This window comes from Solanum verrucosum, unplaced genomic scaffold (assembly GCF_900185275.1).
Source record: "Solanum verrucosum unplaced genomic scaffold, falcon-dt-bn FXZP01000008.1, whole genome shotgun sequence".
Classification (NCBI taxonomy): Eukaryota; Viridiplantae; Streptophyta; class Magnoliopsida; order Solanales; family Solanaceae; genus Solanum; species Solanum verrucosum.
The window spans coordinates 715922-732157 of record NW_026020195.1 but is presented as its reverse complement, the minus strand read 5'-3'; the positions used below and the strand labels follow the sequence as shown (position 1 = coordinate 732157).

The 16236-nt window shown below is 29.4% G+C and overlaps 1 protein-coding gene across 7 annotated transcripts in view; it reads left to right on the top strand.

Annotated features, from left to right (window-relative positions):
- LOC125829882 (nudix hydrolase 1) overlaps nt 1-16236 on the top strand; it is a 55309-nt gene that overhangs the window by 34720 nt on the left and 4353 nt on the right. Inside the window, exons 1-2 of one of the 7 annotated variants that reach the window (XM_049509096.1) lie at nt 2205-2396; nt 3320-3651. In XM_049509096.1, the coding sequence (XP_049365053.1) occupies nt 2225-2396; nt 3320-3609 (462 nt within the window). In that variant the 5' untranslated portion in view covers nt 2205-2224 and the 3' untranslated portion in view covers nt 3610-3651. Of the gene's footprint in view, nt 1-2204; nt 2397-3319; nt 3652-4311; nt 4532-5191; nt 5751-16236 lie in introns of those variants that run through there. The other 6 variants (XM_049509097.1, XM_049509101.1, XM_049509099.1 and 3 more) reach the window with 6 other exon arrangements.

The window sequence follows — 16236 nt, the reverse complement described above, 5'->3', positions numbered from 1 at the left end:
TAAGGTGGAGAGTTTGATTTTTCCAATCAACCTATTCGCATAAATAAAACTATTTTAAAAATTATATATTTATCCCTTCACTTTAATATATTTTAATTTTTTTCCCCCTAAATTTTCAGTTGAAGGAAGTAAACAAATTCATTAGTTTAAGATATACCATGTTGAGAATTCTAATTAGTACGATGGCATTTAATTTGGACTAATAAACAGTTTTTGTTGTAAAAGTAAAGCAAAATAAGACAAAAAAATATAGAAGATGAAAGCAATAGAAATATTGTTATATAATAATTTATAACAATTTTCTTTTGTCATTTCCTTTTTTGCTTTATTCTTGATTTCTTGCTCCGTTTATTGTAATGGATTTTACTTTTAATTTGAGGTATCGCGTTTCAGTTTTCGATATGAAAAAAATGTCTTCAGAAAGCATTTTTTCTTTAAATAAGTCATGTACGACACAAATTCATTTTTTTCCAAAAACACTTTTGAAATTATAATCAAGCATAAACTATTACCCTAGATCAACAAGTCTTTTTAAATTTATTAGTCTAATACAAATTACTATCATATATATGTATAAAAAAAACTTTAACAAACACTTTCAACAAAAATACTTTTTAAAATAAATAATTTTTCAAACTTAATCAAATAGACTATAAATAATTAGGCTATTGAAAATAAAGTAGATACCAAATTTGGACAGATTAAAAAATTAATTTTTTATTTATCAATTTGACCAAATGGGAAGAAAATTCAAAGACAAGTAGGTTGACAAAAAAGATATTTTCTACCCAAAAGTTCTTGTTCTTTGTTTGAATTGAATTTAAATTCTATGTATTCATACCATCAAATTATTTATATTCAAGATATATTGATTATTATGATAGCATAATATATATAAACTCTATTTTAATAACAGATCCGGGAGGTAGTAAAATGCCATCACGATCTCACCAACCTAAAGCCGATGGATCAGCAACTACCCAACCACCTCCTGGTAAAAATCAGCGACTGTATTCAACAGCCAAATCCTGCAATTATTATAGTAGATGTAAACGCGCCACTCCAACAGTCACACCCTGCAATTTTGGTAATAGATGTAAACGCAACAATAGTACCTTAAATTGAAGTTATAACAAAGTAAGTTGCAGTTGGAATTTAAAATTTATGAAATCTAAATGTATTACTGAATTATTTATAGCTCGTTTAATTAGTTATTGGATTGACGGTAAATTGTAAACAATAAACTTCATTATTCAGTGAAAGTTCATGTAATAATATTGAATGTTATTTATTTATATGAAGGCCATTTAAAATCTTCTTCCTCCATCCCCTTTTTGCTATCCCTTTTTTTTTCAGTACTTAAAGTTCCCAAATTATGAGGAATAAAGAAGGTAGATTTCCTAAATGGTTAAATACATTCATTAATTGTATCTTAAATTTGTTCGTAAATTTTATTTAGACAATATCTTAACTACGATTTGTCCTGATTGCGTCAATAAATTTTAAAGAGGCAAGAAAATACTTGACAAATATCGTGCTCAGGGCATGCACATGCCATCGAACATCTTTTTCTTTTTTAGTTGTATCCATTCGAACTTGTGACGATCCGTTAAGACTTGTAAGATGATCCCAAAAGTTTCCTTTTAGGAATTTTACACAAATCACATATTGTTAAGAGCTTATTTTATCTTATCCCTACTCCTCTTCAAATTACAAGAATTCCTTAAATTTGATGGAATCTGGATACATCCCAAATCGTCCTGATACATTCAGTCTCAATTTCGGATACATCGCTCAACGTCTCGATACATCACGTATTAGTTTCATATACATCACTCAACATCTCGATAACATTGCGTAAAGTGATGTATTCGACCAAAACATCGCGGAAAGTGATGAATCCGATAATAGGAGAGAGTAGAGATTTTTGTAGTTTTTTCAAATGATAGGAAGTTTTTAAGAATATGATAAAATAAGTTGTGTTTAGGTTATACGAATAATTTAAATGAGGTTACAATTTAAATAATGATACAAAATAGTCTATTTGTGCAAACCTCCCATCCACACAAGTTTGAATGGGCTGGTCTGTCTAAAAAAGCCCAAGAGCTTCTTACTATTGAGCCTACTTTACTAGTGGCGGGACCCAATTACAAAATTTTCAAATATAGAAATACTCCACACGCAATTTCCGCCTTCCCGTTAAGTTTATTCCGGTGCCGGAGAAATGGAAAACGGCGCTCAGCAAACACCGGCCACCACAACGCCACCATCACCTCCGATGCCAAAAGTTGGCGTTGCGGTGTTCCTTTTGAAAGGAAGTAAAGTTCTGTTGGGGAAACGCCTCTCCGCCGTCGGCCATAGCACCTTTGCACTTCCCGGCGGCCACCTGGAGTTCGGTGAGTACCTAAAACTATCTTCCCGTTGTTTATCGAGGCTTAAATTCATCTATTTGTTATGATTTATTTGCTAGATTATTAAACTGTAAAGAAGAAAAATTGGAGTAGGAAAAATCTTATTTTTTTGCAAAAAGTTAAACAATCACCTTTATTTGGTAAAATATCTTGCAAGATTGCAATATAACTTTCGTGGTTAATTAGTGTGATTTATAGTACTTTTCATGTTGTTTCCAAATATATACTTGATTTTATTTCAAAAAACTTAAAACTTCTATGTTTGAATTCACAATCTAAGTTTGAATTTCAAAATTTCAGTTGTGTCACGTAAATTGGGACCGAGGGAGTGATAGCTGCACATTTCACCTAGAAAGTATGCATAAGTTGAATGTCCTCTAGTTGTTTCTTATCACAAGCGGTAGCAGTTTGTTTTTCTGATTTTGACTTGATACGAAGATTAAGACGGTTGAAAAGACTTCTGAATCTTGTGGTGTTTAATTAAAGAAATGTAGAATGTACCAAAACGTCATTTAATCGTGTTGTCTTAAACATGCTACGTAGAAAGTTAGAACTAAAGAGTTGTCTGTAAAGAAAAAAGACATCCTTTTTTAAACTAACTAAAAGGAAAGTCAGGCAAACAAATTGAAACGGAAGGATTACTTGGTTATGTTTAATTCAAGACATATTTGAAAACATAATATGTATATATTCATATTTGAGTTCAGCAATATGATCAATTAAGTAATCATATTCATAGCCTAGCCTAACTGATGCTGCTGCAACTTTGATTTGATAGAAGCCTCATGGTTTTGAGGCAATAGTTGTCCAGTGTTGTTAAAGGCACGCTTAAAGTGCGTTTAAGCTCTGAAGTGAGGCTCAAAACATGTTGAACATGTCTATTTACATTGATCATGTATTTGTTACAGGGGAAAGTTTTGAAGAGTGCGCAACGAGGGAGGTGAAGGAGGAAACAGGATTGATAATTGATAAAACCGAGTATCTAACAGTGACTAACAATGTCATCTCAGAGAAAGTTCACACCGTTTGCGTATTCATCAGAGCAGTCCCTGCTGATATTAACCAGAAGCCTGAAACACTTGAACCTGATAAATGTGCTGGTTGGGATTGGTATGAATGGAACAATCTCCCTAAACCACTCTTTGGTCCTTTAGAAGATATGGTCCAAAGTGGCTTCAATCCTTTTCCAACTACTTGATAGTTAACTGTTTTGCTAAGTATGTAGGATTCGATGTTGCTAGGATTGCAATATAACTTTCGTGCTCAAGGCATGCACATGCCATCGAACATTTTTTTCTTTAGTTTTGCTGTATCCATTCGAACTTGTGACGATCCGTTAAGACTTGTAAGATGATCCCAAAAGTTTCCTTTTAGGAATTTTACACAAAGCACATATTGTTAAGAGCTTATTTTATCATATCCCTACTCCTCTTCAAATTACAAGAATTCCTTAAATTGATGGAATCTGGATACATCCCAAATCGTCCCGATACATTTAGTCTCGATTTTGGATACATCGCTCAACGTCTCGATACATCGCGTATTAGTTTCATATACATCACTCAACTTCTCGATAACATCGTGTAAAGTGATGTATTCGACAGATACATCGCGGAAAGTGATGAATTCGATAATAGGAGAGAGTATAGATTTTTGTAATTTTTTCAAATGATAGAAGTTTTTAAGAATATGATAAAATAAGTTGTGTTTTAGGTTATACGAATAATTTAAATGAGGTTACAATTTAAATAATGATACAAAATAGTCTATTTGTGCAAACCTCCCATCCACACAAGTTTGAATGGGCTGGTCTGTCTAAAAAAGCCCAAGAGCTTCTTACTATTGAGCCTACTTTACTAGTGGCGGGACCCAATTACAAAATTTTCAAGTGGGAATACTCCACACGCAATCTCCGCCTTCCCGTTAAATTTACTCCGGTGCCGGAGAAATGGAAAACGGCGTTCAGCAAACACAGGCCACCACAACGCCACCATCACCTCCGATGCCAAAAGTTGGCGTAGCGGTGTTCCTTTTGAATGGAAGTAAAGTTCTGTTGGGGAAACGCCTCTCCGCCGTCGGCCATAGCACCTTTGCACTTCCCGGCGGCCATCTGGAGTTCGGTGAGTAACTTCAAATATCTTCCCGTTGTTTATCGAAGCTTAAATTCATATATTAGGTATGATTTATGATATGATTTCTTTGCTAGATGATCTAAAATTTATAGTGATTTTTTTCTAGATTATTAAACTGGAAAGCAGAAAAATTGGAGTATGAAAAAACTTATTTTTTTGCAAAAACTTAAACAATCACCTTTATTTGGAAAAATATCTTGCAAGATTGCAATATAACTTTCGTGGTTAATTAGTGTGATTTGTAGTACGTTTTACGTTGTTTCCAAATATATACTTGATTTTATTTCAAAAAACTTAAAACTTCTATGTTTGAATTCACAATCTAAGTTTAGAAGTTTGAATTTCAAAATGTAAGACAAACAAATTGAAACGGATGGAGTATTTGGTTCTGTTTAATTCAAGACATATTTGATAACACAATATGTATATATTCATATTTGAGTTCAGCAATATGATCAAATAAGTAATCATGTTCATAGCCTAGCCTAACTGATGCTGCTGCAACTTTGATTTGATAGAAGCCTCATGGTTTTGAGGCAATAGTTGCCCAGTGTTGTTAAAGGCGCGCTTAAAGTGCGTTTAAGCTCTGAAGTGAGGCTCAAAACATGTTGAACATGTCTATTTACATTGATCATGTATTTGTTACAGGGGAAAGTTTTGAAGAGTGCGCAACGAGGGAGGTGAAGGAGGAAACAAGATTGATAATTGATAAAACCGAGTATCTAACGGTGACTAACAATGTCATCTCAGAGAAAGTTCACACCGTTTGCGTATTCATCAGAGCAGTCCCTGCTGATATTAACCAGAAGCCTGAAACACTTGAACCTGATAAATGTGCTGGTTGGGATTGGTATGAATGGAACAATCTCCCTAAACCACTCTTTGGTCCTTTAGAAGATATGGTCCAAAGTGGCTTCAATCCTTTTCCAACTACTTGATAGTTAACTGTTTTGCTAAGTATGTAGGATTCGATGTTGCTAGGATTGATCACTAGTTCGAGCGGTGGAATCAATCCTTGATGTTTGTGTTAGAGTAGTTTGTCTACATTACACCCTCTAGTGGTACAGTCCTTCCACGGACTCTACATAATAGCGGAATGCTTTGAGCATCTAACTATCCCAACACTAGTGTTTTGGTTTTGTAATGGCAAGTGATTCTTGAATATGCTATGTTATTTGTAGTAATATAATAGCTATTTAATATGAAATGTTGATGATTTCTGATGTTATGCACCTCTGCAACATCCTTTGGTGTGTAAATTTCTGATACCACGAGGTGTCTTGAGTCGATTAAAACTCCAAGATCGCAAGGTTCAAAGGCCTTGAGGGTTGCTTAGAAAAGTCGGGCTAAAGTAGACAATACCTTGCAATTGGGCTTGGGCCGTGAAAAAATGGTATCATAATAGGAGGAGAAGGTTGGGGGTCGTGTAAGGACGAATTCAAGATTCAACGAGATACTTATTGTGTAGCCAGGCCAAATCTCAACGAAGACGTTAAGTCCCTAAGAATGTAAGGGAGATTCACTGTGAAACTTGTTTTAGATTAAAATTTGTTTTATATTGGGTGAACTTTGCAAAATTTAGATTGTCTTACTATATGTTTTCTTTCTGTTTTTTTTAACCTAATTTTCTGTTTGGGCTAGTCCGATTATTTTCTAAAAAGGGGCTATTATTTCTAACAAACAATTGATCCAAGTCATTATAAAGAAGGACAAGACTTCCCAATTCTATTTATTTGATCTTTGACTAAACTAAGAAAGTTATTGAAACTCACAACTTTTAAAATACTTGTCAAAATTAGGAAGAAAAAAAATTCATAAATAACTTTAGTTTAGAGCATAATTATAAAATATAGCTATAGTTATTATATCCAGCGGAAGAGTTATATCGAATATATATTAATTGTATCAGCCAACGAGTTGTATTCAGGCGATAGGTACCAGTTGTATCAAGAAGAACAACACATTGTATATGTACAAGTGTGTATTGCATTTTTACTACAAAACCAAAATATAACTATGTATCGAATTCTTTGAAATTGTAATTGTATATCATAAATACAATCTAAATATTTGCAATATCATGTAATTTTTCCAATTAGGATCAATATTAGTTTGTGCATCATCAATGGGATGGTAGGTTAATAATATTTAAAAAGTAGTTATATCTTAAACACGCCATCTTTAAAAAATTAATTCTTAATCGTTCATATAAAGCAATATCATGCTTACTCATCACCTAACTATTATCAATTATAAGATGTTTTCAAGATTGTTAATTGGATTTTAAGCTCTTTGGTTTTAGATCTTGATTTTGACATCTCTAGCTTATTCAACATAATATATACTTTTGTCCTTAATTAATCTCCTAGTTGTTGATTGTAGATGAAAATTAGTTGGTCCGTGACATTTAGGTACCATAATCACACCCCTCTCCCCTTAATAATAAATTTATTTTAAAAATCACTAGTGATTTCTTTTTATACGTTCAAGTTTTGACAGACAGAATTATACGATACAAGAAGTGGAGGTAGAAGCAGACATATGGGTTCAGTCGAGCTATTTTTCAAACCCTATATTTGTATATATAAATTCACTAAATATATACAATAATTAAATGCAGGATCAAGTCATTCACATCTGATATAACTATTCTCGAATTTAGAATTTATAAACACTATGCAAAATTAAAATTAGCTATGAATTTCATCACTAGTGTGTTGCTGATATTGCTCGTAGCTAACATACTTTTTTGACAATTTATTGCTAAATACAATTAGTGACTACATAAAATTGTTTGTCGCTATTCAAAATAATAAATCTTAAGAACAACATATAAGTTTACTAAAATATCCTTCATGGATGTGAAAATTAATGTATAAAAAGTGTTTAAAGGGACATTTTTGTCATTTAGTCTTTTTATTCCGGGATAAGTTATCCCGAGATTACTATACCACCCATGGGAAAGAATAACTTATTCCGATACTAATTATTAATTCCAGGATAAGTTATCCCAAACTTCCCAACCAAACACTAAATTAAGTGCCACAAAATAATTATCTCAAAATTATTTGTACCTATCCTTCACACCAAACGACCCCTAATTGATAAGCCATTTCCAAGATTTTATTGGCTCAATGTTAACAAGCATGATTATTACATTACTTTTTGACATTGTTAGCTTCTTTTTGATAATATTGCTGACACTAATGTTTCATCTTATTAATGGCAATTTCACACTATAATACCTACCATTCTTATTGACATGACTTGATATTTTCTGAGAGCTCATATTTTCGTTCGGAATTCATATTAGAGTTGCGATTAAATTTAAATCATGCATTACAAAGTCTATTTAATGGTAACACTTCTAATAAATTTTTTTATATTCATGGCTTAAATTCAACATTTCTGATTAAGGATGAAGCTGTCTCCATATTAGTGCTCTTTTATGTCTTAATTTATGTAATATTATTTGACTTGATATAAGAAAACGTGTTTTTGAAAGAAAAAAAATATCTTTTGAAATTTATAGTTTAAAATAAATCTCGAATATTTTTATGACTATAAATTATTTCGATAAAAATAAACAATAAATTTTAAGTTAAAGTCTTTCTAATTATTTTTAAAAAGTGACTTTTTTTTAAGAACAAACTAAAAGGGTAAATGTACCACATATTGAAACAGAACCTATTGTGGCTCACAAATGTTGTTTTAGTCATATGACTATTTGTATAAGAGATCACTATGATATAAAAACATAATAATAACGATAATATATTCAAATATAATCTTATAAATGAAGTTTTAATATGATAAAACATACTAGATTTTACTCCTATTTGTAGCAATAGGACCAATTTCTATATATATTAAAATTCTAACTTGTCATGAAACATCATTTTTTACTAGAACGAGTCTTTCGATTATAGGTTCATCTAAATTTATAACTTTTGATATGAAATATATATGAACTCAAAATTTTAAGAGCAACTCTCACATATAGCAAACATAAAAATCATATTTGTATGTTATAGCTATAATTTGAATAATTGCGCTCCATAGCAAATTTTTTGTTTGCTATGGAGCTTTTGATTTGTATAATTCGCTAGAAACATCCAGTTTTATACAAATTGTTCTGTTTTTTATAAAGTCATTTATACATTGTAATTTGTATAATGAGATCTGTATTTGTATAATTATAAGTGTATATGACGAAAACATATGTATTTGTACTTATATATACACTTTTCTCTCGCTTTATACAAACACAAACGCACTTTATACCGAAATGTATAAAATGACTAATTGTTTACCGAATCATATGGCAAAAAAATGAGATGTTTGCTGCGAATTACAATTAAAATAAACTATGGCTATAACATTTAATTTGAATTAATAGTTTGCTATTTCATAAAAATTTCTCAAATTTTAATGGTATAATGAATTTATTATAAAATTGAACCTGTTAAATTTAAATTTTGAATCCAACTCGATTACGCTATTGTCAATTTAGTACTCCCTCCGTCCACAATTGTTTGTCTGGTAAGGTCATGCACACCCCTCAAGGAAAATTTAATACAAGCTGTAATTTGACTAATATAACCCTACTATACCAAGAATACCAAAAGTCCACATAACTTTTCAATTGAACTCCACTATTATTAAGGGCAGAATTGGAAAAAAGTGACTAATTATTTCTTAATTGTTTAAATTGACAATTTATCTTGGACATCTATTTTTAGTATACCTGCCAAACAATTGTGGTAGGAGGGAGTAGTACTATATTGTGCCTCCTAGACCACGCCTACTGCTTCTGTATCTGCACAAACGGACTGCATATAGTATAGTACACAGTACATGTATATAGAATAAAATTCAAATAATTTAATAATTCTGATAAAATTAAAAGCAAAGAAAATTACACAACACAATGGTGGCGAAAAATTATATTATTTATGTATGGTTAAAATAATTTTAGGTATATCTAGTAGATGTCGAACCCCTTCGATTACTTCGTGTCTCTATTTTTTCAGATTTTGAACCCCTCATTAAAAGTTCTGATTCCGCTACTGCGAAGAAGTACAAGACATGCCCATGCGAGCCATTACTCTACAAAATTATTATAGCTCGCAGACGAGCACATCAATAAAAACTTGGACTAATAGATGAAGATGGAAAGATCAAAATTTTGTTATTACAAAGTCTCCGATAAAAAGAATGATTATTAACTCGCGGGAATCGGAAACTATTGTATCTTTCCGTGGGTGGGCCCAATTGTAATATTATTGGAGCTAAACTATTAACTACCCAACTTGAGAAGACGCTATAAGTTGACCAAATCAACTGTCATGAAGACTCTACAGGACTTAGGAGTACTTCTTTTTTTATTTGTCAATAAAATAATAAGTTTTATTATATTGTTTTTTATGAATAGGATACATTTGATATAAATTTCAAAAAAATAATTTGCTCTGCTTATGAAAAATAATTTCTACTGTTGTTTAGAAATTTTTATTTTATTTTTAAAAAAAAACTCAACTCTCTAAACTAAGTAAAAAAATTGAAAGAAAAAAACATTATTAATTTCTAAAAAATTGGCCAAACAAATTATAAAGTCACTTTACTTTGATACTCCCTCCGTCCCTATTTACTTGTCCATATTTCCTTTTTTAGTTGTCCCTATTTAGTTGTCCATTTTGACAAATCAAGAAAGGACAACAAATTTTTTCCTATTATACCCTTATTTACACTTCTTGAAAATTGTAAAAGTGTATGTTGTTTCCCTCCAATTTATTTCACTTTAATTCAAATAAGTGGTTGTAATTTTGAAGTGAAAAGTTGTCATAAGGGTAAAATTGTAACTTCACTGTGCTAATCATTGTTGCCTTAATCTGTGTGTCATTTCTAAAGTGGACAACTAAAAAGGGACGGAGGGAGTATATTGTACATGTTCTTGCAAAAAAGGCTAATTGAGTAATGACTCGTTCAACATATCAGCATGAGAAGACTTAAAAGTAGACCAAAGTGTCATGAAGCACAAAAGTTGCGATGTAGCGAATGAGATTATTTCGAGGTAATTTTGATTTCGAAATTCAGATATAGAAAAAACTTTGATAAAAAACATTTTCTTCCGAATGTGCCGACTTACACAATACGAATTTAAATTAGTCGAGCTTCAATACACATACCGAACCGTGAATGAAAAACAAAAACTAAGTGTCAGAAATGTTTATTAGTCCAAGGAAGACTTCAAAAGTCAAGAACCATAAAATGGGTTATAAACGAAGTGAGAATTTTCTTAAGAATTTAGTCAACACGTTTGAATTATTTATTTTTCTCTTGAGGAAATTTTTATATAAGATTAAACAAAAAACACAACATATTATTTCTCTCTTCCTCCATAGCTTTTTGAAACCATGAATTACAAAGCATTCACTTTGATATTGTTTGTATTAATTTTTTGTCTATCGTCAACAATGACCTCTCGAAGAATATTATCAGGTTTTATCTCTTTGCTTTTCTGGTTGATATATTAAATATGATAATTAAAAAAAAAATTATTTATTATTTATAGAATAATAATCCTTTTTTATTGATAAAAACATAAATATCATTTCTATTATAAGATGGAGAGTTTGATTTTTTCAACCGATCTATTCGCATAAATAAAACTCTTTTAAAAAATTATATATTTATCCCTTCACTTTAATGTCTTTTATTCCCCCCGCGTCCCAAATTTTCAGTTGAAGGAAGTAAACAAATATACCATGTTGAGAATTCTAATTAGTACGATGGCATTTAATTTGGACTAATAAACAGTTTTTTGTTGTAATACTAAAGTAAAATAAAACAAGAAATATAGAAGATGAAAGCAATAGAAATATTATTATATAATATTTTATAACAATTTTCTGTTTCATTTCCTTTTTTGCTTTATTCTTGTTTTCTTATTTCGTTTATTATTGTAATGGGTTTTACTTTTAATTTGAGGTATCGTATTTCAGTTTTCAATATGAAAAAATTCTTCGGAAAACATTTTTTCTGTAAATAAGTCATGTACGACACAAATTCAATTTTTTCCAAAAACACTTTTGAAATTATAATCAAGCATAAACTATTACCCTAGATCAACAAGTCTTTTTAAATTAATTAGTCTAATACAAATTGCTATTATATATATATATATATATATATATATATATAAACTTTAACAAACACTTTCAAAAAAAATAAAATTAAAATAAATAATTTTTCAAACTTAATCAAATAGACAATAAATAATTAGGCTATTTAAAATAAAGTAGATACCAAATTTGGACAGATTAAAAAAAATAATTTTTTATTTATCAATTTGACCAAATGGGAAGAAAATTCAAAGACAAGTAGGTTGACAAAAAGGATATTTTCTACCCAAAAGTGCTTGTTCTTTGTTTGAATTGAATTTAAATTCTATGTATTCATACCATTAAATTATTTATATTCAAGATAAATTGATTATTATGATAGCATAATATATATAAACTCTATTTTAATAACAGGTCCGGGAAATAGTAAAATGCCATCACTACCTCACCGACCTAAAGCAGATGGATCAGCAACTACCCAACCACCTCCTGGTAAATTTTTGCTCAGACCTTTTCTCAGTTTACGTGTCACAATTCAAAATTTGAGAATCAAATATTTTAATTTTTAAAACTTCGCAACCCCTAATGCGAACTACTATATATTAATATGTGTGGCAAATTAGTTCATGCATATGTATAGTCTTGTTTTCATTTAATTGCATGATTTTTCTTTCAAATGAGTAGATTTTTATTTTTTATCATTTAAATAAGTTGAATTTTAATTTTTGCATTTATAACATGATAAAAGTTATTTAAGAGCATGAAACATAACTTATAAACTATTATTATGTACAAATATGAATTTATATCTTGCGATTATTTATTTATTTTACCTTGAGGGACAACGATTAAAGACTAGCACAAAATACAAAGAAAAGTGCAAATGACCCTTTTTAATTTACGTAATGATATTTGATTAGACACAATTTTTAAAGAATTTTTTTAAATGATATCAAATACTTTGTGGTCGTGAGTATGAATCACATGATGAGATATTTGTGAATTATGATTATAAAAACTTGTCATTAAACGTCTAATGAGAAACTTATAATTTATTTTTAGAAATAGAAAAGTGTCATTCTGTTTGATTTCGAAAAACAATAATCGTTTTTTTAAAATTAAAGTTGCAGCAAAACGATATGTATCCTATGGTACATTAAAAAGAAATCAGGTACCGGTATGCAACGAGACGGCGCATATCAATTGTATACGCTCCCCTCCAACAGTATCCAACACACGCTGCAATTTAGGTGAAAGGTGTAAACGCACCATAGTACCCTAAATTGAAGCTATAACAGCAGAGCAAGTCGTAGTTAGAATTTGAAAATTTATGAATTCTAAATGTATTACTGAATTTTATAACTCGTTTAATTAGTTATTGGATTGACGGTAAATTGTAAACAATAAACCTCATTATTCATTGAAAGTTCATGTAATAATAATGAACGGTATATATTTATATCAAGGCCATTTAAAATCTTCTTCCTCCATCCCCTTTTTGCTATCCCTTTTTATTTTTATTTTTTTGCAGTACTTAAAGTTCCCAAATTATGAGGAATAAAGAATGTAAATTTCTTAATTGCTTGAGTATACATTCATCGATTGTTTTTTAAAATTTATTAGTAAATTTTATTTAGACGATATCCTAACTACGATTTGTTCTGATTGAGTCAATAGATTTTGAAAAGGCAAGAAAATACTTAACAAATTTCACAAACAAACTTATTTGCATTTTGAAATATGGAAATGTCACATTTACGAACAAGTACAAGACATGCCGATGCGAGCCATTACTCTACAGAATTAGTATAGCTCGCAGACGAGCACATTAATAAAAACTTGAACTAAACAGACGAAGATGGAAAGATAAAAGTTTTGTTATTATAAAGTCTCCGATAAAAAAATAATTGTTAACCGCGGGAATCAAAAACCATGGTATCTTTGTGGGCCCAATTGTAATATAATTGGAGCCAAACTACACAACTTGAGAAGACCGCTATAAGTTGACCAAATCAACTGTCATGAAGACTCCATAGGACTCAGGAGTACTTCTTTTTTATTTGTCAATAAACTAATAATTTTTATTATATTATTTTTTTATGAATATGATAATTTGATATATTTTTAATTTAAGATCATAAAATTCAAAAAAAAAAATTGCTCTACTTATGAAAAATAATTTCTGCTGTTGTGTAGAAATTATTTTAAAAAAAAAAACTCAACTCTCTAAACTAAGTAAAAAAAGGCTAATTGAGTAATGACTCGTTCAACATATCAGCATGAGAAGACTTAAGAGTGGACCAACTAAGTGTCATGAATCACAAAGGTTGCGGGGCATGAGATGAGATTGTTTTTTTCTTAATCAGAAATTTTTATTTTAAATTTCCAATATAAAAAAAATTCTTGATAGAATGTGTTTTTTCTGAATGAGAATACAAATTTAAATTAATCGAATTTCAATATAGATACTGAATCGTGAATGAAAAAACAAAAGCTAAAGTGTCATAAATGTTTAGTCCAAGGAAGACTTCAAAAGTCAAGAACCATAAAATGGGTTATAAACGAAGTGAGAATTTTCTAATATTCTAAAGGATTTAGTTAACACGTTTGAATTATTTATTTTTCTCTTGAGGAAAATTTTATATAAGATTATTATTGATTAAACAAAAAAACACAACATATTATTTCTCTCTTCCTCCATAGCTTTTTGAAACCATGAATTACAAAGCATTCTCTTTGATATTGTTTGTATTAATTTTTTGTCTATCGTCAACGATGGCCTCTCTAAGAATATTACCAGGTTTTATCTCTTTGCTTTTCTAATTGATATATTAAATAAGATAATTAGAAAAAAAATTAATTATTGTTTATAGAATAATAATTCTTTTTTATTGATAAAAGCATAAAGATCATTTCTATTATAAGATGGAGAGTTTGATTTTTCCAATCGACCTATTTGCATAAATAGAACTCTTTTAAAAAATTATATATTTATCCCTTCATTTTAATGTATTTTAAATTTTTTCCCCTAAATTTTCAGTTGAAGGAAGTAAACAAATTCATTAGTTTAAGATATACCATGTTGAGAATTCTAATTAGTACGATGACATTTAATTTGGACTAATAAACTTTTTTTAAAAAAACTAAAGCAAAATAAAACAAGAGATTTAGAAGATGAAAGTAATAGAAATATTGTTATGTAACATTTTATAACAATTTTCTTTTTCATTTCCTTTTTTTCTATATTCTTGTTTTCTTATTTCGTTTATTGTAAAGGGTTTTACTTTTAATTTGAGGTATCGAGTTTCAATTTTCAATATGAAAAAATGCCTCCAGAAAGCATTTTCTCCTTAAATAAGTCATGTACGATACGAATTTAATTTTTTCCAAAAACACTTTTGAGAATATAGTCAAGCATAAACTATTACTCTAGATCAAGTCTTTTTAAATTAATTAGTCTAATACAAATTGCTATTATATATATATATATAAAATTAACAAACACTTTCAATAAAAATACTTTTAAAAATAAATAATCTTCCAAATTTGATCAAACAGATTATAAAAGTATAAATAATAAGGCTATTGAAAATAAAGTGGATACCAAATTTGGACAGGTTAAAAAATTAATTTTTTATTTATCAATTTGACCAAATGGGAAGAAAATACAAAGACAAGTAGGTAGTACCACTATCCCCCACCCCCCAAACAAAAAAAACAATTTTCTACCCAAAAGTGCTTGTTCTTTGTTTGAATTGAATATAAATTCTATGTATTTATACAATCAAATTATTTATATTCGAGATAAATTGATTATTTGATAGCATAATATATATAAACTATTTGAATAACAGGTTCGGGAAATAGTAAAATGCCAATACAACCTCACCGACCTAAACCAGCTGGATCAGCAACTACCCAACCACCGCCTGGTAAATTTTTGCTCGAATCTTCTCTCAATTTACGTGTCACAATTCAAAATTTGAGAATCAAATATTTTAATTTTAATTTTTTAAACTTCGCACCCCCTAATGCGGACTACTATTAATATGCGCGGCAAATTAGTTCATGCATATGTGGTAGTCTGAGTCGATTTTTATTTTTTATCATTTGAATAAGTTGAATCTTAATTTTTGCATTTGTAACATAATAAAAGTTATTTAAGAGCGCGAAACATAACTTATAAACTATTATTATGTACAAATATGAATTTATATCTTGTGATTTTTTATTTATTTTTTTACCTTGAGGGACAACGATTAAAGACCGGCACAGAATAGAAGGAAAAATGCAAATGACCTTTTTAATTTACGTAACAATGTTTGATTAGACACAATTTTTAATATTTTTTTTTAATGATTTCTTATACTTTGTGGTAATGACTATGAATCACATGATAAGATATTTATGAGTTATGAACTTATGATTATAAAAACTTGTCATAAAACGTCGAATGAGAAACTTATAATTTATTTTTAGAAATAGAAAAGTGTCATTTTGTTTGATTCCGAAAAATAATAATCGTTTTTTTAAAAATTAAAATTGCAGCACAACAACATATAATCTATC